The 22,346-nt window shown below is 58.0% G+C and overlaps 1 protein-coding gene and 1 long non-coding RNA gene across 4 annotated transcripts; both read left to right on the forward strand.

The window, feature by feature from the left end:
• Positions 399-3,515, forward strand: LOC106509362. Its single transcript, XR_001306845.2, has 3 exons — positions 399-1,253; positions 1,540-1,652; positions 2,586-3,515. It is a non-coding gene; the product is annotated as an uncharacterized LOC106509362 (long non-coding RNA).
• CHST1 (carbohydrate sulfotransferase 1) lies at positions 5,152-21,973 on the forward strand. 3 transcript variants are annotated; one of them, XM_005660969.3, is made up of 4 exons: positions 5,152-5,648; positions 17,988-18,106; positions 18,754-18,838; positions 19,835-21,973. In XM_005660969.3, exon 4 carries the CDS (start codon positions 19,877-19,879, stop codon positions 21,110-21,112), a length of 1,236 nt encoding a protein of 411 aa, XP_005661026.1. In that variant the 5' UTR covers positions 5,152-5,648; positions 17,988-18,106; positions 18,754-18,838; positions 19,835-19,876; the 3' UTR covers positions 21,113-21,973. The 3 variants fall into 3 exon arrangements, with proteins under 3 accessions (XP_005661026.1, XP_005661027.1, XP_013849833.1); XM_005660970.3 differs by having other exon boundaries at positions 5,235-5,648; positions 17,982-18,106; XM_013994379.2 differs by lacking the exon at positions 5,152-5,648 and adding an exon at positions 9,857-10,516.

A 22,346-nucleotide genomic window follows, 5' to 3' on the forward strand; every position in this document is an offset into this window, starting at 1 on the left:
AGGCCAGCTTCCGTGCTGGCCCTCTTCCGCAGAGAACAGCCGGGCCAGGCTCCCTTCCTCAGAAGGAAGTGGCCCTCTGGCCTCCTCTGACCTCCCTTTGCTCCTGGAAACTTGGGCGGCCTGGATGAGACCCATCCTGGCAAGATCTGGGCTGGACCACGTCAGGCCCAAAGAAGGAAGATGGAGGCTGGAGGAGGGGACAGGGCCTGTGTCGGTCAGCGGAGGATGGAGACAGACCACTTCTGCCTCCCACCTGGCAGCCCAGGAGGGCCGGGGGTTCTGGGGGGCGGGGGGCGGGGTGGTCTGGGCTGCAGGTGTGTTGTGGCCTGGCTCCCACCCCAGAAGTAAATCGCTTCATTTCCCTGTTTCCTCCCATCCACCGAGGTTTGTTGGCATCCTCGTATTTACTCGGAGCATTTTGTTCTGTAACTGGAGAAGGAGAGGGACTGTCTGTTGGGAGTAGTTCCAAGAAGAGGAGGAGTAAGGAGGGGACAGGCCCTCCTCTCTGGCTCCCTGGCCTGCACTTGGGGCCACGGGTTAGAGGCTGCAGCCACGAGCAGGACCAGCTCTTGGTAGAGAGGTCTGGGGAGACCAGGGCACAAAAAGTTATGCCTCAAGGCTCTGGGGACCCGGGAGCCCTGTCTTGGGGAAGATGCCACCCTCTCAGCCTCTGGCAGCCCAAAGACTGGGCCTCTGGGAACCTCAGGATTCACTCCTTGGCCTTGACACTGGCTTCCCCATAAGGGCCATAATAAGGGAGGCATGGGGGCATTCAGGCAGCCTCAGGACCTTTGGCAAGTTCTAGAGCGGGAGCAGCTATGACAGAGGGCTAGTGGTGGCTGCACCTGACAGGCTGGTCTGGGAGCGACACAAATTCCCTTGGAGGGATTCACAGGGACCCTTTTAGGTGGGGCGGTAGGGTGAGTTTTCAGGGGCTTTGGCTGAGGACCTGACAGGGCAGGAAAGGGCAAGAAGAGAAACTTTGGGGTTTGGGCCAAAAAGATATGTTATTCTGATCTGGGAGCTGACAAGGCCTGGCGACCTCTGGGCCCAGTGACCGAAGGGGAGCTTATAAAAAACACAGGATCACATATGCCTGAGGGAACAGTCCAGAACCTGGTCCCAGGTAAGGTCCTCAAATCTTTGTTTTATTTCAGCCACAAAGAAGTGTAGGTCCCTTGATTCATCCGGAAGAGGAATTCTTCCAGAAGGAGAATATTCATCTAGGATGGGGCAGAATTGGGAGATAAGAGGTAAGAGACCTTTTCCTCAAAAAACTGGAGACCCAGCAGAAGGCACAGCTCCCTTCCTCCGGGGTCTTGGGTAAGTCATTTAACCTCTCCGGGCCTCAGTTCGCTCATCTATGAAATGAGGGCGTGTGTTTAGCTTCCCTCTGAGGCTCCTCCAACTCTGTCATTGACCGGGCCTCCGGGCAGCACCCTGTCCCCATCATCTGTAGGGAAACAGAGGCTCCAGGGGAGGGAGCCCACCGGGCCTGTGCGTCTGGCCAGGCTTTTCTGGCTGGAACTTTCTCTCCAGGTGCTGTGGGCTTTGTCAGCAGCCTGGGAGACGGGGGACATGGAGGATCACAGCGGCAGATCTTAAATCAAAGCCCGGGCCATCCATCTTCCAGAACAGACGGAAATAACTAGGTGGGTGGCACAGACCGCCACCGCATGGACAGCGAGAGATTAGAAAGCTGGAATCTTGAGCCCCTAAGTCCCTTCACCAATTTCCCCAAACCCCAGGGACCTGCCTGCTGAAGGGAGAACTCATTTTAGACTTAGCCCAGGAGGGTCCGTGGGCTCGATTGCAGAAAATTCCTCTGTCTGGGGGCTTCTGAAGGCCCTTCCCCCACCACTGTTCTCTTAGCCCCCTTGCCCATAGTTTCTCCTTGCAGGCACCCTCACGAGAGTCAGGCTGGCAGTGGTGGGGTAGCCGAGTGGTTAGTGGGTGTGCCAGACCGATGGCTCAAATCCTGGCTCCACTGCTCACCAGCTCTGCAAAGCTGGGCAAGCTGCAAAGAGACGGTTTGGCTCTCAGTTTCCTCATCTATAAAGCAGGAAGGAGGGGTTCCCGTCGTGGCTCAGTGGAAACGAATCTGACTGGCAACCAGGAGGACACAGGTTCGATCCCTGGTCTTGCTCAGTGGGTTAAGGATCTGGCGTAGCCCTGAGCTGTGGTGTAGGTCACAGATGCGGCTCAGATCTGGTGTGGCTGTGGCTGTGGTGTAGGCCGGCAGCTGTAGCTCTGATTCGACCCCTAGCCTGGGAACTTCCATATGCTGTGAGTGTGGCCCTAAAAAAAAAAAAAAGAAAAGAAAAGAAATCTCCAAACAGGAACGATATACCAGCTTCAGAGGGTTGTTTGGAGGATTAAACAAAATCATGCACACAAAGCAAAGGGCAAGATGTCTGACACAGGGTAAGACCTCAAACATTAACCATGAATGTTAATCTTCTTGTTATCCCGCAGGTGAGCTCCATCCAGCTAGCTGCTGCTGCTCCCCACAGGCTCTCCTGCTCTTTTGCCTTTTTACACCCTATCCATCCCTCAAGCCTCAGTTTCATTTCCCCTTCCTCCAGGAAGCCCTCCCTGAATGACCCTCCGAGGCGCCTCTGACTCCCAAGGCTGCCAATGTCGGACTCAGTCACATTGGTGGCAACTGCCTTTTGCTGCTTCATTGGATCCAAATTCCCTGAGCAAAGATCTGTTTTCTCCCTCCCACCTCCCCCTCTAGCATTTGCCAGAGAGCAGAGCACACAGTAGGTGCTCACAAAACATGCTTGTTGATTGCCCGGGAGATTCCCAGGTGTGAAACAGAATGCTGGTTGTCCAGGTCTTTTGTCTATTTCTGGCGTTTAAATAGTCTTCCAACGGGGGAAAAAAAATCCAAATTCCACTCTGTCTTTACATTACAACCCCACCAATCTTCTCATGTCAGTCAGATGTAAATTTCCCTCCTCTCCACCTGAAATAGGCTAGAATTTGAAAAACAAGGCGCTGGATCTGAGAGGGCAAGATAGAGAAGGTGCTTTCTAAACCCAGGCTGTTCTTGTCAGGCTGAAGAGCTGGGGAGGGATTAGCTTTGGGTGAAAGGGAAGGTTCTGATGGCTCGGCGCGGGGCTGTTAGAGGTTGGTTTTTGATGGAGGGACAAAAGGGATGTTAAAGCATAAAGTCCTTGCTTCTGGAAAGTCAGCACTCTTGTTAGGCATCCTAGAGCATTGTCCCTCCTGGGGGGCGGGGGGTGGCAAGCGGGAGACAGATGTGGTCACCTGGACGTCAGGACCGAGGATGGGCACCACCATCGCATCCAGCTGTGGAGGGTGGAGGGCAGACACGGCTGAGGCCAGGCTGCTGCTGCTGCTGCTGCTGGTGAAAAACACACTGGAAGATGAGCTTGGATCGCACTGGATCACAGGGCTTAACGGGGATCCACTGCCAGACTTGCAGCCATTGGTGGTCGTGGGAGAGTTTATTAATTACAAATTTGCAGTTGTGACCAAGATAAATGACCGCTTGGTTTGGTGGGACCCTGGGGTGGGGGTGGGGGTGGGGGTGGGGGTGGAGGCTTTCATACCATCTGGTTCTGGGTGGCGAGTCCTGAGTCCCCCAGATTAGCAAAGAGGCCACATCCTCCCCTGGGTATGTAAACGTTCGTTCCTGGTTACCCTGCACACCAACCGGCCAATACAGTGACGACACTGTGCCATTGAGGAAGCACTTGGCACGTGCCAGACACTGGGCTGAGTGCTTTGCTCACGTTTACCATCTAGTGTCTTAGAGCAGCCCCAGGAGGTGGGGACTGGTATCTCCATCTTCTGGAGGAGGAAACTGAGGTGCAAAGAGGCAGCATCACTCATGCGAATACATATATGGCAGGTTATGACTCAGGGGCTCCTGCGCCAAGCACTGGGCCACACTGTCTGGGGTTGGGTGGCAGCCTTCAGTCCTGGGAGAGGAGGCTTCCCCAGGGTGCCAGAAGGTTTCAAGTCATCCGTGGCTCTCCTGGCCCTGCCTGACTGTAACCGGAAAGCAGAGATGGGTGGAGATGGACGCCGACTGCCTTTCCTGGCTTGAAAAGATAATTGCTTGGTCAGAGCTGAGGAGTGACAGAGGATCAGCCAGCGCCACCACCACCCGCTCTCCAGATGAGGAAAGAGGCCTCCGAGGTGCCCAGCCCTGGTACAGTCAGACAAGGTGCCAGAGCTGGGACTCCCTGCTGCCCCCCTCCAGCCCAGGGGCCACTGATCTCATGGTGTGCTCCGCCTGTTTACTCTGCTTCTCCTCCACTTTGAGAGGCCAGGGGTCCATTTGTCTTGTCACCAAGGAGTCTCTAGTGTCCATGCAGGCCTAGCCTGTGGGAGCCACTCAGTCAATATTTGTGCGAAGAATGAGGGGCCGAGTGCTGAGCCTGCCCGGTCTGGGCTCTGCCGGCAGGTTTCCCTGCATAAGGGGCAGCCGGGGCTCCAGCGTCTTGCTGGCTGCTAGAAAGGGGGCTGGCTGGCTGGTAGGAAGAGGGACGGGCCGGGTGGAGGACTGGCCTGGAAAGGGTCTGCTAGCAAAGCCCACCCCCTAACCCTGCTCAAAGGTACAAGGAGCAGGGGCAAATGATTTATCTCCGCACCTAAGAAGTAAAGGGAGCGATGCGGGGGGTGGGGGGTCGCTAGGGGTGTGTCTTAGGGTTCTGGCACCGGAAAAATGGTTGGCTCCTGTTCTGGGTTCTGGACGCCCCCCCCCTCCCCCGCCCAACCCCGCGCCGGGTTGCACTGGTTGGGGAAAGGGTAGAGGATATCAGGGCCCAGACCGGTCCGGAGCTCCAGCCGGGGGGTGGGGTGGGGGGGGTGGAGGGGTACTCAAGCAGGAGGCCCTCGGTGAGCGCCCCCGGGGGCGGGGGTGGGGAGGAGGGTGCGGAAAGAGGTGCACCCTCGCCCACCGGTCTTCCCAAACCCGGGGTGTGGGTGTGGCTCCCCCAGGGATTGGATGGGTTGGCACAGGAGCCAGCTGCGGAGGAGGTGTCCCGATCACTGGTGGCCGGGGTAGCGCCGGGAGCAGGAGCCGGCAGGGCGGCGCGGGGAGCGGGAGGGCGCGAGCTGGAGGGGTGGGGAAGAGCAGGGGGCGGGCGGCAGCCGAGGGGCGGGCGGCTTTGGGGGGGTGGAGCCCGGACCGCAGCGCCCGCCGCTCTCTCGGCTCTGTAGCCCGCCGCCGCCGCCGCCGCTGCTGCTGCTGCTCTGGGCTCGGGACGCAGGGCGGGCAGGCGGGCGCTCGGTGAAGCTCCAGCGCCTGCGGCTGCTGCTCTCCTCCGGCGCCCCCGGCTGCGGCGCTCTGGGTCCCAGCCCCCGGCCCAGCGGCCCTGGGGCCCTCGCGCTCGTATCCCCGGTCCCGCGTCCTACCCCAGAGAACGCTCTCCGCTGGCCGAGCCGTCCCGGGCTCGCGCCCCGGGGCCATGCAGAGGGGCCCGTGAGGGGCGCGCGGAGGCGGTGTAAGAGGAGGGAGGAGGGAGGCCGAGGAGGAGGGCGCGGGAGGCGGAGGATGCCGCCGCCGTCTCCGCCACCGCCGCCCGCCGGCCCCCGGCGAGCCTGACTCCAGACCCGAGGATGGAGCCGGCGCTGGGCGCTGCAGCGGCTCCCGGTGCGCCCCGGACCAGGTACTGGCCGGGCCCGGCGGGCCCCGGGGCGGGCGGGAGCGGACACTCGCCGCAGCAGCCGGGAGGGGCGCGGGCGCGGTGGGAGACGCCCCTCCGCTCGGGGACAGTCGCTCGGCCGGTGCGGAGCGGGGGCGGGGGGTGGGTGGGTGGTGAGGACAGCAGCTTGTTGGGCGCTGGAAGGGGCTTCCCGGGCTGGCGTTGGGTGAACGCCGCGATCACCCCAGCCCTCCCCGCCCCCATTAGGGGAGGGCAGCAAACTTGAGACGCGCGGCGGCCCCTAGGCGCCTGCTCCCCTCCGCTGCGCAGCACACTCGGGGGCTGCGCGGGGCTCATCGTCCCACAGCCCGCCCGGCTTGAGGCTGCTGAGGCGCTAAAGACCCTGAGGTCCCCGCGCCTGCACCAACTTTCCAAAGCAGGGCTGTACCCAGAGTCAGGGGCTGCCTCCTACTTCTTGCTCCCAGCCCCTGCCCCTCACTGGCACCAACCACTCTGAGATGAACTGGTCTCCGGAGGCCTGGGGCTACTGGAAGGTGCAGACCCCACCCCACCCCCGCTTCGGAAGCCAGAACCATCCTCCTGCTTTTCACTGGGTAGGACCCTAAGAGCAGCCCCTCCCAGGCTCTGGGAACTGAGTGGCCCTGGCTGGGAAGCTAGGGGTTAAAAGATAAGCCTTAATAGTCGTCCTAGGGTGGCAACTTGGCCTGATTTGCCATGCCCCAGGGTGCCCTCTCCCCCATCCTGCACCTGCCCCTTCCCAGCGTTAGGTTCCTTAACCCCGGCCCAGCTTTCCTCTTGATGGCCTTAAACACTGCACTGCTCTTAAACGGGAGGCTCCTAAGAAGGGGCGCTGGGGAGTCCAGTTGCCAGAGGCTAGGCTGAGACCTTTGACAGAGAGGTGGAGGCAGGATATGGCGAGGTGGCTGTCCAGTCAAGGACAGACACTGAGCCCAGCAATTTCTGGAGGGCCCATTGGGGCTGGAGGCAGATGAGACCTGGGATTGGGGGCAGGAGGCGGGCACCCTAGCTGCAGTGGGCAACCAGAGGAGCCATAGGTGTGAGAGACGAGCAGGTGGGGACCGACCTACTAGGTACCCCAGGCAGAGACCTTACCTGGGCAGGCAGTTCCCAGGCTCCAGTCCTTGGCTGCTGGGGACAGTCACAGGCATCACCATGACCCTGTTTCTTTTTCCAAGTGCTCTCACCGTCATGACTCACACACTGGACTCACCAGGGAGGTATCAAGCCTCCAGTCTATTCTCTTGCCCTCCCTCCTGGGTCTTGAGGGAGCTACTGGGGAAAGGAGGCGGTGGTTTTCCCTTGGGCCTTAGCCCCTTGAGAGAGGCCAGCAACCTGGTGGCTGCAAACTTTCCTTTCCCTGCTGCTGTCCCCATCAGGGCAGTGGCCCTAGGCCAGGCCAGGGGTGGGGGGCAAGTGAGAGGAAGTCTCTGCTCATGATCCCCCCACCCCCTAACCCTGCTGGGGCTTTGAAATCATAGCCCTGCCCCCCTCCAGGCACATACAGTCAACACCCGACCTCATCTCCCAGCAGAAACACATTTCCCTCCCCCACTCCCACCCAAAATCCAAATTTCCCTCTTGGCTGAGTATTGCGATGCTTTTGGCCAGAGGTTTCCTTTTCTGCATCCGAAGCCAAGCTCCTCCTGCAGACAGCTTCCCTCCTCCCTGGCTGCTCAGCCACCTTTGCCATGTGCGGGCCCCCACTAGGAGGGATGTGGATGCCCCTTAGCTCCCCGCCCCCTGCCCACACGGCCCTAGTTCCAAAGGAGGAGTGGTGCTGATGGAGCCGATACAGGGGTACAGGTGTACGGGCTGCACACACATGGGGGAGATGCACATCTGTGCTCCACCGAGTCTGCAGGGGGACCGAGATGCCAGGCTCTCGCTGGGGGCAGGGCAGGCTTGTGCCTCCACCCGCTGGAGTTCCCCTTGCCCACACCCCTGTCTCCCTCCCTCGCCTACTGTGGGTCTTGCTTTACTTTTTCAACTCACTCTGCATCGGGGTGGGGAGGGAGCATTTGATATTCATCATCTGGTTCAGAGAAGGTCCCGAAGCCCTGAGTCACTGTATGGTTTCCATGGAGACAGACTTGTTCGGAGAACTCAGTGTAGCGGTGGTGGTGGGGGGGGAAGAAGGGAAACATATAGTAAAATCAGGCTCCACAAGTGTGGCAGGAGTTGGACCAACTCCCTTCAAGGGCACAGGGAGAGGCTGGGCAAGGTTCTGGGGTCCTTATTGGAGGGGCTGCCTCTCCCCACCCACTGGGGTCCCTCCCAGGAGCTGCTCTGCTCCCCCGGGTGGCTCTTGGCAAGTTGCTGCTTCTCCCTTGCGCTTTCTGAGTAGGTGCCCAGGCTCATGACTGCCTCCCTCTGCCTTAGTTTCCTCCTCCGAGAAGTGGGGAAAAAAAGAGCACTTACCTACCTCCTAGGGTTGCTGTGAAGGTCAAATGCGTTCATATGAGAAACACACTCAGAATGCAGCCATAGCAAGTGCCGTTATTATGAATTCAAGGTGTTGGAAGGAACTCCCGGGGTGGTGCAGTCACCTGGATCCATCCTCTGTGTCCAGCAGGTGGCCTTGACATCTGGCAGGGCTGGCCTACTTCTTTGGGAGAACCCCCCCCAGCAGCACTGGTGCACCCCAGCCGGGAACCAGCCATCCATTTCTTCCTCCCATGGAGCATTTATTTAAGTTGTGAGGGCTTGAGCATCGTGCGAGGGAGCCCTGGCTCCTGTTCAGACCCTACCTGTCCAGGAGCCTGGTGGGAACAAACCCTCTGAGTCCACACGGGATGGTCAGCTTCCTACCTCAGCCCATTTGGGATCAGGTCAGAGGTAGAAGGACCAGGGAAGCCCAGGCTCTGAGGACAGAGAGAGGGGACTGCAGTGGGGTCCCTTTCCCTAGTTCACCTGGCTGGAGAAGCATCTCCTGATGATCATCCAAAGAGGCATCAGGAACTCTCCAGAAAGATAACAGACACTGGCTTGCTTGTCCCCGCAGGTCCGAGCCTCTGCTGCTGAAGTGTTCGCACGTCTAGACTGGCTCGGGGCTCCAGCCTGAGCCCCACCAGCTTCTGTGTTACTGGGCAGTGGCTCGAGGCCATTCTGGGCGCCAGTGATGGCTCAGCTGGTTTCTGCTGCTGCCCTCCCCTCCCTGGCCTGCAGACAACCCCTCCTCTTCTCCGTGTCACTGTTTCCTGCTCCCCTAGGTAGGCTCCAGCTCCCAGCTCCCTCAGGGCAGTCCGCGAATCAGAACTACAAAGCATCCGCCTCTGCTTGCCCTTCTTTCTGTTTTGCAGATGGGAAAAGTGAGATCCTGCTGAAGCCATCACCCAAGCTAGCTGGGGCTGCTCCCAGCTCCCACCTGCCCTCCCGCTCCCCCAGCCCTGTGGGTGCTCTTCTCTCTTTCCTGGCTCTCCAGGTAGCTCCAGGGACCCCCGCCCCCTCCATGCCGACAGTTTCCGGCCAAGGTTCCCCCCGCCACCACCCCAGGTCTCTCTGGACCGCTTTGCTGTCCTCATTGGTGTTCACAACACCTTCCAATTTAATATCCTCTGCAAATTTCATTAACGGACTGTTTACTCCCTCTCTCAGGATCATTAATGAAGATGTTAGATAAGATCTGACCCAGCGCCGGGGCTTGGCAGCCCTGCCCCTTCTCCCAGACTCTGTCCCTCAGCCCCTCAGCCCTGGGCGTGCCTCCTCCACCCAGGACCCTTGGGACCTGCCCTCTCTTGCTTTCAGCCCCATGACAAGTGCTTAGGGCCAAGTCTGTTTGAATTAATTTTGTAAGATTACTCGAGGCGCTGTATCAAATGCTTTGCGAAAAATCAAGATATATTACCCTGCCTGCATTTCCTTCATCTACCAGTCTTGTAATTCTATCAAGAAAGCTATCAAGTTTGTCAGGCGTGATTTGTTCTTTATAAATCCCCACGGTGCCGCGTGGGGCACAGAGTTCCCGCGTTTTCTAAATGTTTAGAGATTCCCTCTTTATGTTTGCTCCTTGATTAGAGCTGGAAGGCTGTGGGCTGGGAATTGCTGGGAACGCTTCTCTCTTCCTCTGGGATGGGGAACAAAGCACAGCCCTTCTCTTTTCTGGGGCTCTGCTGGCGGGAGAGTGAGTGGTTTAGTACCCACTGGGTCCCTGTAGTGTAAGTGCCGGGAGGGGGGTGACGGGGGCAGGCTGAGCCACTGGGGGTGGGAGATGGACGGAGGGCCTGGCGCTCTCCCTCAGGGATTCTGTAGGCAGATGAGGATGGCAGGCAGGCAGGTCTGATGCTGACCTGCGGGAGGCACCACTGAGCCAGTGCCTGTACCATGTGCTATGCTAAGCCCTTCACCTGTCCTGGGAGGTGGGCGTGATCTCCCCTTCCCAGGGGACCTGGTAAGGTCGTGGGAGGGTAAGGCTGTCTAGGAACCCAGGGTCTGGGTTTCAGTCTCTGCTGAGGCTCCTAACCGCTTAGGGCACCTACAGGGTCAGGAGAGGAACCTGGGCGCTGCAGACCAAGGGTTTCGGGGGAAGGATGAGAAGGCTTTAGGGAGAACTTTGGGCAGGCGAGGCCCTTGCTGCATATGCACCTCGCACAGGGCACCTGGTAGCCTGATTCCGTTCCCTGCGCTGCCGCTTCTCAGGTCTGGCAGCAAGTCACTTAACCTCTGCGAGCCTCATCCGTGAGCAGCTGCCATTGCATCTTCTCCAGGAGGTCCTTGTTGACGCGGGGACAGGGGATCCTCCTCATCTGGTCATGTTCCCAGTGAGTGTCGCTCCCGAAGGCCTTCTCAGACGGGTGACAGAGGACAGACAGGTTGAGCCGCCTGGCATTCTTGGGACCAGCTGTGAGCTGGTGGTAAGTTCTGGGCTTAGGGAGCAGTGGGGCCTCTCTGGGCCTTGAGCTCAAACACTTTTTGCCCTATTCCAGGCCATTTCAGGCCAGGGGGTAATACAGACATTCTTTGGTGTCCTCTTGACTGCACAGGATTCGGGCTTTCCTGGGCTCGCTGGCCATGAAAACACCCACTGCCGCTTTGACTTGCCGGCCAGACCCGGAGCCCCGGAGTGGGGAGCAGAGTGCGTTTCGGTTACTGCCTTTCAGATGGGACACTGCACCTGGCATGTCCACGGGCCAAATCTCTTCTGATCTTTGCAGTCATTTTTCCCTTGTTGTTCAGCTCAGGGGGGAGAAGCCCCTGGGAAGCGGTGAGATGGTACACACGCCTCTGGGGTGTCAGGGAACCAGGCAAGAAGAACCGTGGCAGCTGGCATCCCTCTAGCTGACACCAGAGGGGTCTGATCCTTAGAGACGGTCCCTGGGTGTTTGTTGGATGAGCCCACGTTTGGGTCGGGTGAATGCTGAGGTCAAGGTTGGCACCGGTGTATGTCAGGACCCTGGTGGCCACCTTGGCCCTGGTGCTCTCTGCCCCTCCTCTCTAGTCTCCAGGTGCTGGACGTTGATCTTGCTCTTGGGTGTGGCCTGGGGCTCACACTTGATAGTCAGGGCCAAGGTTGGGGGTCCTCAGTGCTGAGCTTTCATCCCCACCACGCACTAGCTGCACACCCTCGGACAGGTGCCCTGGCTCGCCTGAGCCTCACTGTTCCTTGTCTGTGGCAGACGCAGTGCTACCTGCAGTCAGCACCCCCCCACCATACCTGGGTATCCACTCCTGCAGCCCCTCCATCCTGTGTTACCGCCCCCACGGCTCAGGTGAGCCTCCCTTATGCCCAGCCCTCCCTTCCTCATCCCCAGGGGCCAGCTGGGCCTTAGGCAGGTGGCCCCAGACTGAAGATCCAGGATCCAGGGACAGATGGCCCCTGTCCCAGCCCTTCCGGCAGCAGCTGCCTGTGCTTCAGCTCCTGTTGGCGGTTTCCCATCCTTGAAGCTGGGAGGTTGCGCGAAGCCCCGGTATCCAGGGGTGGGGTCTGGGTCCTATTCCAACTGGGGAGCGGAGGGGGGGACAGGAAACCCCGGGCCTTTTCGCCCAGTGTTGGTGCAGAAGGGTCCCGCCCACCCCAGGACGGGCTGTGGATGGATCAGCCTGGGACAGAGAACCGGGCCCTTCTGGTTCATCCCTCCCCGGTGAGGAGCTGGGCACACTGGGGCCTCGTGCCAGGGGGTTGGTCCCTCTCCCCGCTGCTGGGGGAAACAGTTCCTCGGGTCGGGTGGGACCCCGCTGACAGGCTGGGCCCAGGGCAGGACTGCAGGCAATCTCTGCAGCCTGAACAGCAAGCGTTCAGCTTCACAGACAGAGGGAGCTTCGTGGAGGAGGCTGTGGCATCTGTTTTAACTTCCTTAAACACTTCCAGGCCATCGTTGCCTCTAGGTTAGAGTAGGTCCCTAAAAATCAGGCTCAGGCTTCCTGCTTGATGGATACCGCTCCGGGCCCAGCCTGTGCTGAGCTTCATCAGCTTTGAACGATTCTGTGATCGTCTTTCCCATTTCGTCGACAAGGACAACTGAGGCCTGTTGAGATTAAGTGCCCTGCTCGAGGTCTCACATCTAAAGCATCAGCAGGGGGAGTCAAACCAGGCCTGGCCCCGCTGTCAGGGTGCCCACCCACTACTCAGCCTGCCTCCTCGCACGCCTGTGGGCGACTCCTCAGGGAGGCTTAAGACACCATGTGTGTGTGTCCCCAGGGTCATCACGTGGGGCCATAGGAATGACCTGCTCTGGAGATACCAGAGTTCATAAGAGGCAGCCAGGCAGCTCTGCTGATGGTGAGAAGTTGGCGAACCGTCATTCTCTGGGTGCTGGTCTTTGGAAGCGTGATTGTAAGAACTTGCCCTCCAGGATGTCCTGGTTCTGCCACGGGGCCCAGGGACTCTAGAGATTGCACACAAAAACCATGGTCCTGATTGGTACAGGCTCTGGGGAGCAGGACCATAGACCTCGTGGTGTTTCAGATTGAGGGGGCACGACCCCAAAGAGAAAGAAACCCTGAGGCTTCCCCCCACCTCCTCTGGCTGACCCAGACCACAGAGGCTGAGTCTGGAACCCATCAGACCACCTCCCCTGGAAGGTTGCACTGGCTGAACTGTATATGGTCATGCTGCTCACCTTGTAGGATGTTCTAGGACCCAGCCCAACGAAACTTGTCTTTGAACTTATTAGGTATGAGGTCTTAAGGGCAGCGGTCTATGTTCAGAACTCTCCAGGAGACCCTTCAGGAGAAATCTTGTCCTGGATTTAGTATCAGGCATAGCTGGTATCTCTTTAGCGGATGCTTTACTCTTCACCTATGGATCCCATGAAACATGCAAATGAAAGGTTTCCCTTTTCCCATTGGCTGCCAGGTAGCTCTGACCTGTCTTTTCAGTCCAGAAGAGGCTTGGCTGTGGTACACTGACCTGGCTCCTAGTTCTGTCAGACTTTCATTTGTTTTCCCCTTTCCTCATTTTCCTGGCCTCACTTTCCCTGGGAAGAAAGACCTTGCTGTTTTAAGTGTTTTAGCCTTAACTAAACATCTATGGTGGATCGATGCTGGCTACCGCAGACACGGGGATTAAGCATTTCCTTTCTGCCCTCGCCACCCCAGAGGCCTGTTTGCCAACCTCCCCCTCACCCCCGCCTCAGCCACTTCCCTTTGTCCCTTGCTCCAGGTCCTGGGACCCCAGAGCCTTGGGGCCCCCCTCCATACTGGCTTCTGAGTGGTGAGAAATACAGTGTTCAGGTTTTTTTTTTTTTTTTTCCCCCCACAGCTTTGCTTTTTTCCTCTTTTCGTGAAGCCCTGGGCAGACAGGAAGAGAGGGAGAAAACAAAACAAAACAAAACAGGGAGAGAATTCATTTCCCCAACTCAGGCCTTATCCTCAATGCCCCGGGTCCCCTTTTGAGGTCTCATCCTTTTTCAGCTCCTACCTTGTCCCAGCAGCCCCAGGTGACTGCTGTCCCTACCTGAGCAGACCAAGCCCAATTCTGTCAGAAAGGTGGTGACTTCAACCCTGGTCCCTTGAAAGTGGGGGCGGAGAGCACAGGCTGGCAGTGCCCTGGGGACAGAATAGGGGGCACAGGGAGACACCAGCGCTGAGTGTCAGTGTCCCACCCTGTCGTCAGTCACCCTTCCAGTTCCACATGGGGTGGCTTCACCCTGTCCTCTGAAATGAATAAACTCAAACTGAATCGACACACTCAGTATAAACTCTGCCTTCCGCTCACCGTCTCCAGGCTCCTCCCACCAGCCGCTACAGTTAACCTCTTCAATGCAAGTTCTTGTGGTTGTCCCAGCATATATGCAAATACACACATGCACACACATTCCCTTTTTAAAAACGAGAAAGGAGGAGTTCCCTGGGGGCCTCGTGGTTACAGATCTGGCATTATCACTGCCGTGGCTTGGGTTCGACCCTGGCCTGGGAACTTCCACATGCTGCAGGCAAGAGCAAAACATTAAAAAAATGAAATAAAACTGAGAGGTGTTGGCATGCTATTGCCCACATCTTTTCTAGCCCTAGATTTTTTTTTCTTTACTATATATATCTATAGATATTTATTTTATATATAAGGTATAATCTTATAGCTTGGGTTGGCATTAACACATTGGCGTTAACACATTGATGGCATTAACACGTTGGCATTAACACACTGATGGCAACTTCTCCCATAGAATAAGTTGCAAAGACGACCCTAGGGTGGGGGAGAATGCTAATGATGAAAGGGTTAAGCTTCTAGGGAAGGGAAGGGATGGGTTTGGGGAGGTTTAGGAATCTTCTAATTGTGTATATAACATTATGGGCGCCGTAGATCTTTCTGGGGAGAGGAGTTGTGTCTCTCCAAGGTGTTCTGTGGCCCAGAAGAGATGGAGAACCATAGCACTGGGTTGCATGGGGTTCCACAGAGCAAGAGGCAGGGGCTGACTCTGCAGAGGGCAGAGCCCCTGGGTTCTTGGGCTTTACTGGGGCAGCCATGGACCAGGCTGAGGCAGGGGCAGCGCTGCCAGCCCTGGTATCGTCTTGGAAGGTAACTGGCCTTCCCACTCCTGAAGGAGGGTTCCCCTGCCTGCAGCTGTGGTCCTGACTCTGAGGGGTACGGGGCCTTCCTGGGATCAGAGAACCCCAGTGGGCGGACCTGGGAGGCCCTTCGAGTTGCCGGATCTATGGCAATAACGAGGCACAAAGAGGCCAGGGGGTGAGTCCAAGATCACTCAGCCAGGGAATCTCAGAGCCTGTGGGCTGCTCCTGCCTGTGACTTTCAGTTCAGGGTTCTTTCCCCTGCCAGAAGGGCCATGAGACTAGGAAGCCGAGACCTTCTGGAGGCTGTGAGGCTGCCTGTTGCTGCTTGCCTCTCGGCGCGTGGGTGAGGCGGAGGGGGTGCACAGAGCGGAGCCCGCAGCCTGGGTGGGCGTGTCATCCTCACACCTCACTGCCTCCTGCCGCATCACCTCCTGCTGCCTGCATCCTCACATTAGGCTGCAGCCAAGCAGCCCGGAATTCTGAACACAGCAAAGACTCAGCGCTAAGAGGCTGCACTACAGGACGGGGCCACTAGAGGGAAGCAGGCAAGCCACCGTGGTGGCTCTGCGAGAGAAGGAGCCGAGGGAAGAAGGGGCTTGGGGCAGAGTCCTGGGCACAGCAGACAGGGAGAGCGTCTGTGTCACTGTCACTGTCACAGTCAGTGATGATTTCTTCGGAGGGCCTCCCTGAGACAAAAGCAAACAAGACATGTAATGATGGTAATAGTAACTTATGGCTACTCTCTGCCAGGCACTGTATTAACTAATCAGTCCTCACAACACTTGTGAATATTATTCCCCTTTTGCAGGTGAGCAGATAGAGGCCCAGAGAGATTGAGAGATCTGGCCATCAGTGGGCTGGGGCCAGAGCCAGGGTCCCAAGCATAAGGCTGTGCCATATCAGATGCCTGGTTTTAAGTCCTCCAATTCTTACAACTGCTACTATGGTTATACCTACTTTATGGGTGGGGAAACTGAGGCTCAGATGCAACTGGTGACCTACCAAGGTCTGTGCACCTGCTAAGTGACAGATCCAGGTGGGTGTGGTTTCATGGCCTGAGGTCTTAGCTCTGAATTACAGTTCCCTCCGGTAGAGGTGTTTTCTACCCCAATCCTGTGCCCTAATCTGAGGGCGGCTGACCCTGAAGTCTGAGCTTCCTTTGGGCAGCAGGCTCATGCCTTCCAACAGAAGAGACAGATTCTGGGTCCCTATGTCTAAGGCTCCCTGGAGGTAGGCTATGCTAGAGGCTGCTAGGCGCCCAGGGAGGGGCTCTGGGGCTCACAGTCTGGCTTGGAGGATGAGGGCATTGAGGAGTCCCTTATAGTGGCCAAAGTTCCCCTGGGAACAATGGGGCCGGGCCCCGGGGCCTCTGGTTTCCAGGGCAAATGCCTCCGGCATACCAAGGACGCTTGGCCCGCTCTGGGCCCAGCTCTGCCAGGCTGGCAGGAGAGCAGGGGCATTTCCAGGAGGGCCTGACTTCCTCCATCTTCCTGTTCCCATGCCCTGCCTTTGCCCTCTTGGGGGGCCGGGCGATGGCCTGCAGCTGGGCCTTCCAGCACATTCCCCTTCTGGGTGCCTGGGCTGCACCTTGTGAATCTGAGTCCTACTTTTTTAGGGATTTATAACTTCAAGATGCTTTAGTTACTTCTGATCTATTGGCAAAGACAGCAGCTTTCAATTCTCAACTTAAGTGTCTTTGGCTGGGGGTGGGGAGGGGAAGCAAGGCGAGGGGGGCGGCGCTGAGAAACAAATGATCTCCTCCCGGAAAGATGCTCTTCTTTAAAGAAAACCTTGAGTGATTGTTTTTGGAACTGGAATCCTAGAGTTGAGTGAAATCTCCTTCAGGCTACCGGAATCCGCGCTACCCCTCACTAGGGCCGTGAACGTGAGAAAAGTTATCTAAGCTTGCAGAACCTCAGTGTCCTGATCTGTAAAATGGGCTTCTGATCTCGTAGGACTAGAGTGAGGGCGAGATGAGCTGATGGCTGGAGAAATAGCAGGAATGTGCAGAAAGGAGCTGCTCTCTTTTGTGTCATTTTACCTGCAGTGCCCAGAGCAGTGCCTGGCTCCTGCTAGGTAATGGAGATGTTTGGGAATAAACACAAAGGAAGTACAGCCACGCGAAACGGCATTTTCAACAAAAGAAGGGCCCTCTAAATGACTTAAAAATATGACCTTGCCTGCATATTGATGGCGTGCTCTACCGGTTCTCTAAAGGCGTTCACACCTGTCTTGGGATGCTTGGGCAGGGCGGGCCTGCCCTTGCAGGGAAGTCGTATTTAATGCAGAGAAGCTGTTCTCTCTGGGCAACCCTGCCGATGGGGACAGCGTTGCTGCTGCCATGAGGCGAGGCAGGGGTGGGATGGGATGTGATCAGGGGTGTGGTTTTTCAAGAATCTCGCCTGAGCCTTTCCCCTATTCACTGGTACCTGGTACCAAGTGGTGTTTCCTACTTAACATAGGACTCCAAGGCTCCAGAGCTTCAGCTGCCCTGCTGCTGTTTCAGCCCTGCCTCTGTAGCCACCCTCTGCTCCGCCAGGTTCATAATTATTTCTTCCCCACTAAGCTGATGTGGAAAGGGCCACAGCCCTGGCCTGAGTCTGAGCCGGAGGGATGCGAGTCTCTGCTGCTTCTTAACTTGCTTATCAAACCCATTTGTTTAGTCTTTGAGCCTTAATTCCAACATCGGAACAATGGGGGTGAGGACCCTGGCTTTCCAGAGGGGCTTGTAAGGAAGAACACGGTGGGTGAGTGGGCCCGGCCAGGCAGCGCTGCAAGTTTGGGAAATAAGGTCCCACGCGCCCCGCCCCCAAAGGAGTCTGGCCAATCAGCGGGATGCGAGAATACTCGCAAAGCCCAGGAGTTCATCCCATCAGCTACTAGCCAGTAGATCGACCAGACCAGACAGCAAAGGGAAGAAACAGGCTCCGAGTCTTCAGAAACCATCTGAAGGTCCCCTTCTCATGCCTGGTCCCTCTCACACTGGTTCTCACGAAGGGGACATTAATTGAATGTGTGTTTGAAAGTCAAGGGTGGGCCCTATGGGGGAACAGTTAAGTCAAATCTCCTTAGAGAGAAGGAGTGCGGGCCCTGGGGAACCTGTTAGATGGGGGTTAAACCAGGCCTGTGAGTTCAGGCAGGTTTCTGCACCTCTCTGTGCCTTGGCTTCCGCGCCTGTGAAATAGAGCCAATGCTGGCTTCCATGTAAAGTCTGGAGCGGAATTGATGCGCTAGGGCAGGTAAAGGGCTTAGCACTTTGGAAATACTCGGTAGACGTGAACCAAAATAAAGCTCCCATCTCGGTGTTTTAACTTAGGATCTGAAGAGCATCAAAGTCGGGGATGCTCCCTGGTCCACTTTTGCTTTGAGTTTCAGGTAGCCATTCTCCTCTCTCCGTGCGGTTGGAAGACCTCCTTTCCTGGCTGGCCCTGCCTGGCGGGCATCAGTGTGTGGGCTGTCTCGACTGAGCTGCCCTTTCCGCCTGGAGATCTGGGGTGAGCCCCCCTGCCCTTCCACGATACCCCCTCTTGGAATCACTGAAGGAGCCAAATTTCAAAGGCTCAGGATGCTCCGTTGATTTTCGATGCAGAAGCCATCTGGACCGTGCCCCGGACCAGTGTTCTGGGTTTACTTTGACCCTGACTGTCCCACTGTTGGACACTAGGTGCCGTGTCTGGTTGGGTTCGTCTGGTCACCAGAGCTGAACAGAACTAGCCAGGCCTGGGGGTGGATGTCTTTGCCACTCCCTCAGGTGGCGGCTGGGAAGCGTGCCTTCCAGGGTGGTTGCGCTTGTGGGGCACCGGCTCTCAGTGAGCTGGGCGTGCAGGCTTGCCTGCTCCCTGCCCACAGGGGCGTGGTGTGAGCCCCAGGACTGTGACTTGCTAGGGGCGGGGTGGAAGAGGTGATGAAGGGGATGGGACGCAGCCCAGGACTCAGAGGGTGGATCCAGGGTATTTGAGATGGCACTGGGTTATCTGGAGCTCTGAGTCAGTGACAGATCTGGGAGCGCAGGCAGGCCCCTCATTGCCCAGCCCTGGGGAGCTGTCGGTGGGCCAGAGGACATAGGAGAGAGGGGGTGGGAAGGGAGGCACTGGGAGCCCCCTCACCTTTCAGCACCCCTCCCTCCCATGTCTCCTTGCAGTCTGCCGCAGGGCTACGGCACAGGCTGTGACAGCTGGCTAGACCTGGAGGCTGTGGATTCTCCAGCTTGGAACAGCCCCTCTTTGGTGAGTGGTGGATTCCCCCCTGTATTCTCCTTTGCCAGGGCTGGTTGCTGAGCTGGCATCTCATGGGGGTGACTTTCAGGCTGACTCCTCCCCAGGACCCCTGGCACATCCTCCCCCGGACCCCTGGCACTTTCTCTGCTTTCCTGGGCCCCTCCCCAGCCCACCCCATCTGTTCCTTGAGATGCCCTTTTGGTTCCACCCTTTCCTCTTCTCTCTGCCCAGCAGGGTTCTCTGGGGCCACTGCGGGGTCACAGTGGGGTTCTCTGCTCATCCTGTGGGCAGAAGGAGGTGAGGGCCTATGAGAGGAGGCCCTCAAGGACTGGCTGGTGGGTGGTGCCTGGAGGGGCCAGTTCACTCTGCTTACAGTGGGTGTCATCTGTCTCATGGCCTGGACCCTTCCCTCAGTGGTCAGGGGCAAATCCTGGAGTGGGTGGGCGGATGCTGGCAGCCCACCTGCTCCTGGTATGCAGGGGTCCTTTCTGCCTTGGGGGCTTGGGTCAGGAGGAGGCATCTGACATGGACTCTTCTTCCTCCTGGGGTGGGCAGGGGCTGGAGAAGATGACCACATGGGGAATTGGGCGCCAGCTTGTGGGGGGTGGAAGGAGATGCCAGCAGGGGTGCCAGGCGGTGACGGGGGAATGGCTGGAGGTGGGAGCTGCTTATTCTCTAAGAGTGGGGGTTGGGGAAGTTAGGGTCTTTCCCGGTCGGGCCCCACTAAGAGCTCAGTTCATGATTGGAAGCCCCTTCGGCATTCTGGAGGTTAACCCTGGGGTGGGGGAATCAGTGCGTTCAGTCCCCCATGGCTCCGCAGAGAAGGGTGAAGTCTAGCTCGGGCGCTGTTTCGCCCTTAGCTACTGTGAGCACTGGGACAGGGGGCTGGGGGCACTTCCCCAGGCTGGCCACAGACCAGCTCCTCCCCGGGAGCAAGCCAGTGCCCCCAGCCAAGTCAGCACCCAAGGCGGGCTGTGCCCTGACCCCACCCGCCTCCGTCCACAGATCTCACATGGTGGAGACGCAGCCCCATGAAGGTGCCCAGCCATGCAATGTTCCTGGAAGGCGGTCCTCCTCCTTGCGCTGGCCTCCATCGCCATCCAGTACACGGCCATCCGCACCTTCACCGCCAAGTCCTTCCACACCTGCCCGGGGCTGGCGGAAGCGGGGCTGGCCGAGCGGCTGTGCGAGGAGGGCCCGACCTTCGCCTATAACCTCTCCCGCAAGACCCACATCCTCATCCTGGCCACCACCCGCAGCGGCTCCTCCTTCGTGGGCCAGCTCTTCAACCAGCACCTGGACGTCTTCTACCTGTTCGAGCCCCTCTACCACGTCCAGAACACGCTCATCCCTCGCTTCACCCAGGGCAAGAGCCCCGCGGACCGGCGGGTCATGCTGGGCGCCAGCCGCGACCTGCTGAGGAGCCTCTACGACTGTGACCTCTATTTCCTGGAGAACTACATCAAGCCGCCGCCCGTCAACCACACCACCGACCGCATCTTCCGCCGCGGGGCCAGCAGGGTCCTGTGCTCGCGCCCCGTGTGCGACCCTCCCGGCTCCGCGGACCTGGTGCTGGAGGAGGGGGACTGCGTGCGCAAGTGCGGCTTGCTGAACTTGACCCTGGCGGCCGAGGCCTGCCGCGAGCGCAGCCACGTGGCCATTAAGACGGTGCGCGTGCCCGAGGTAAACGACCTGCGGGCCCTGGTTGAAGACCCCCGGTTGAACCTCAAGGTCATCCAGCTGGTCCGAGACCCGCGTGGCATCCTGGCTTCCCGCAGCGAGACCTTCCGCGACACGTACCGGCTCTGGCGGCTCTGGTACGGCACCGGGAGGAAGCCCTACAACCTGGACGTGACGCAGCTGACCACGGTGTGCGAGGACTTCTCCAACTCCGTGTCCACCGGCCTCATGCGGCCCGCGTGGCTCAAGGGCAAGTACATGTTGGTGCGCTACGAGGACCTGGCCAGGAACCCCATGAAGAAGACCGAGGAGATCTACGGTTTCCTGGGCATCCCCTTGGACAGCCACGTGGCGCGCTGGATCCAGAACAACACGCGGGGCGACCCCACCTTGGGCAAGCACAAATACGGCACCGTGCGCAACTCGGCGGCCACAGCCGAGAAGTGGCGCTTCCGCCTCTCCTACGACATCGTGGCCTTTGCCCAGAACGCCTGTCAGCGGGTACTGGCGCAGCTGGGCTACAAGATGGCCAGCTCCGAGGAGGAGCTCAAAAACCCTTCCATCAGCCTGGTGGAGGAGCGGGACTTCCGCCCCTTCTCGTGACCGGGGCTGCGTGGTGGGGGCGAGGAGCACATGGTGTCGGTTTTGATAAAAGGGACCGTTTTTAACTGTTGCCTTATTTCCCCCCCGCCCTTTGTCACCCTGTCTTTGTGTCCTCCCGGCCCCCTGTCCACCTCCTGTCCGCCCCTCACTTCCTCCTGCCTCTCTTTGTCTCTGAAATTTGCACTATGTCTTGGACAGGAATCCCCGGGGCAGAGGGGGCGGGAAATGGGGTAGAGCCCCCGCCCCGCTCCGTTCAGACACACGGATGTTGGGGCTCTGGTGGATGGTGACAATGTTTACAAGCACCACACTTACACTTTTGCATACACACACGCATACACACACGTGGGGGCCGGCGAGGAGAGACACCCCCAACCACACAACTTCTGAAGCTTTTCGAATGGGCACGTGGTCAGGGTATGGTAGTGTTTGCACTGTCTTACTTCTGGAAGGTAAGAGGTTAAAAACAAAAAGGCCACCCCTCTCTAATTTATGAATGGTGTCTATCCTTCCCCATCTTGCTTCCGCCCCAATGCCCAGGCCCCCGGAGCAGAGAAACTGCCCCCTCCTGCCCGCCCTTGCCTGTCGGTGAGCAGGTTTTTACTGTGAGGTGAATGTGGACTTTGTTTATTTTTTCCAAGTCTGTGGCAATGCTGTTTGTCTGTCTGTCTGAGTCTTGTGGCTGCCCCTGGACCGATGATGGCTGATAAATATTATGGGTTTCGGATTGATCTTGGGGTTCATCTCGTGATATTTCTCTGTGCCAAAAAAGAAAACAAAACAAAACAAGTGGTTCAGTTTGCTAAATGAGCATTGAAATGCTTTATCTGTGTTTTCTGTAAATAAAAGAGTGCAATAACATCTGGGTGTGATTGTGGGATATTCTGGACAAAGGGCAGTGGCGGCAGGGGTGGGGTGGTCTAGGTGTTTCTGGCTTTGGGGAGGAGAGAGAAGAGATGGGGGTGGGGCGTTCCGAATTCATGTCACCCTCACCACCTTCAATTCAGGGTTTAATTTCCCTTTGGTCAGTTGAGCCCAGGACCCTTATAGCCAGGGGTGATGTTCAAAATATTTAACAAGTGATGTGGCTTGCTGAATCAATGTCCGCAGGTCCTGATGAGGTCCTGGTGACCCTCTCCTGTGCCAGGTGTTACCCCTTTCATTGCTGGGTCTGGGGCCAGGATAGCTGGGGAGGGGGGATATTCAAGGGGTGGGTTGGCTCAGGGCAGTGGCT

Source organism: Sus scrofa, chromosome 2 (assembly GCF_000003025.6).
Source record: "Sus scrofa isolate TJ Tabasco breed Duroc chromosome 2, Sscrofa11.1, whole genome shotgun sequence".
Taxonomy (NCBI): Eukaryota; Metazoa; Chordata; class Mammalia; order Artiodactyla; family Suidae; genus Sus; species Sus scrofa.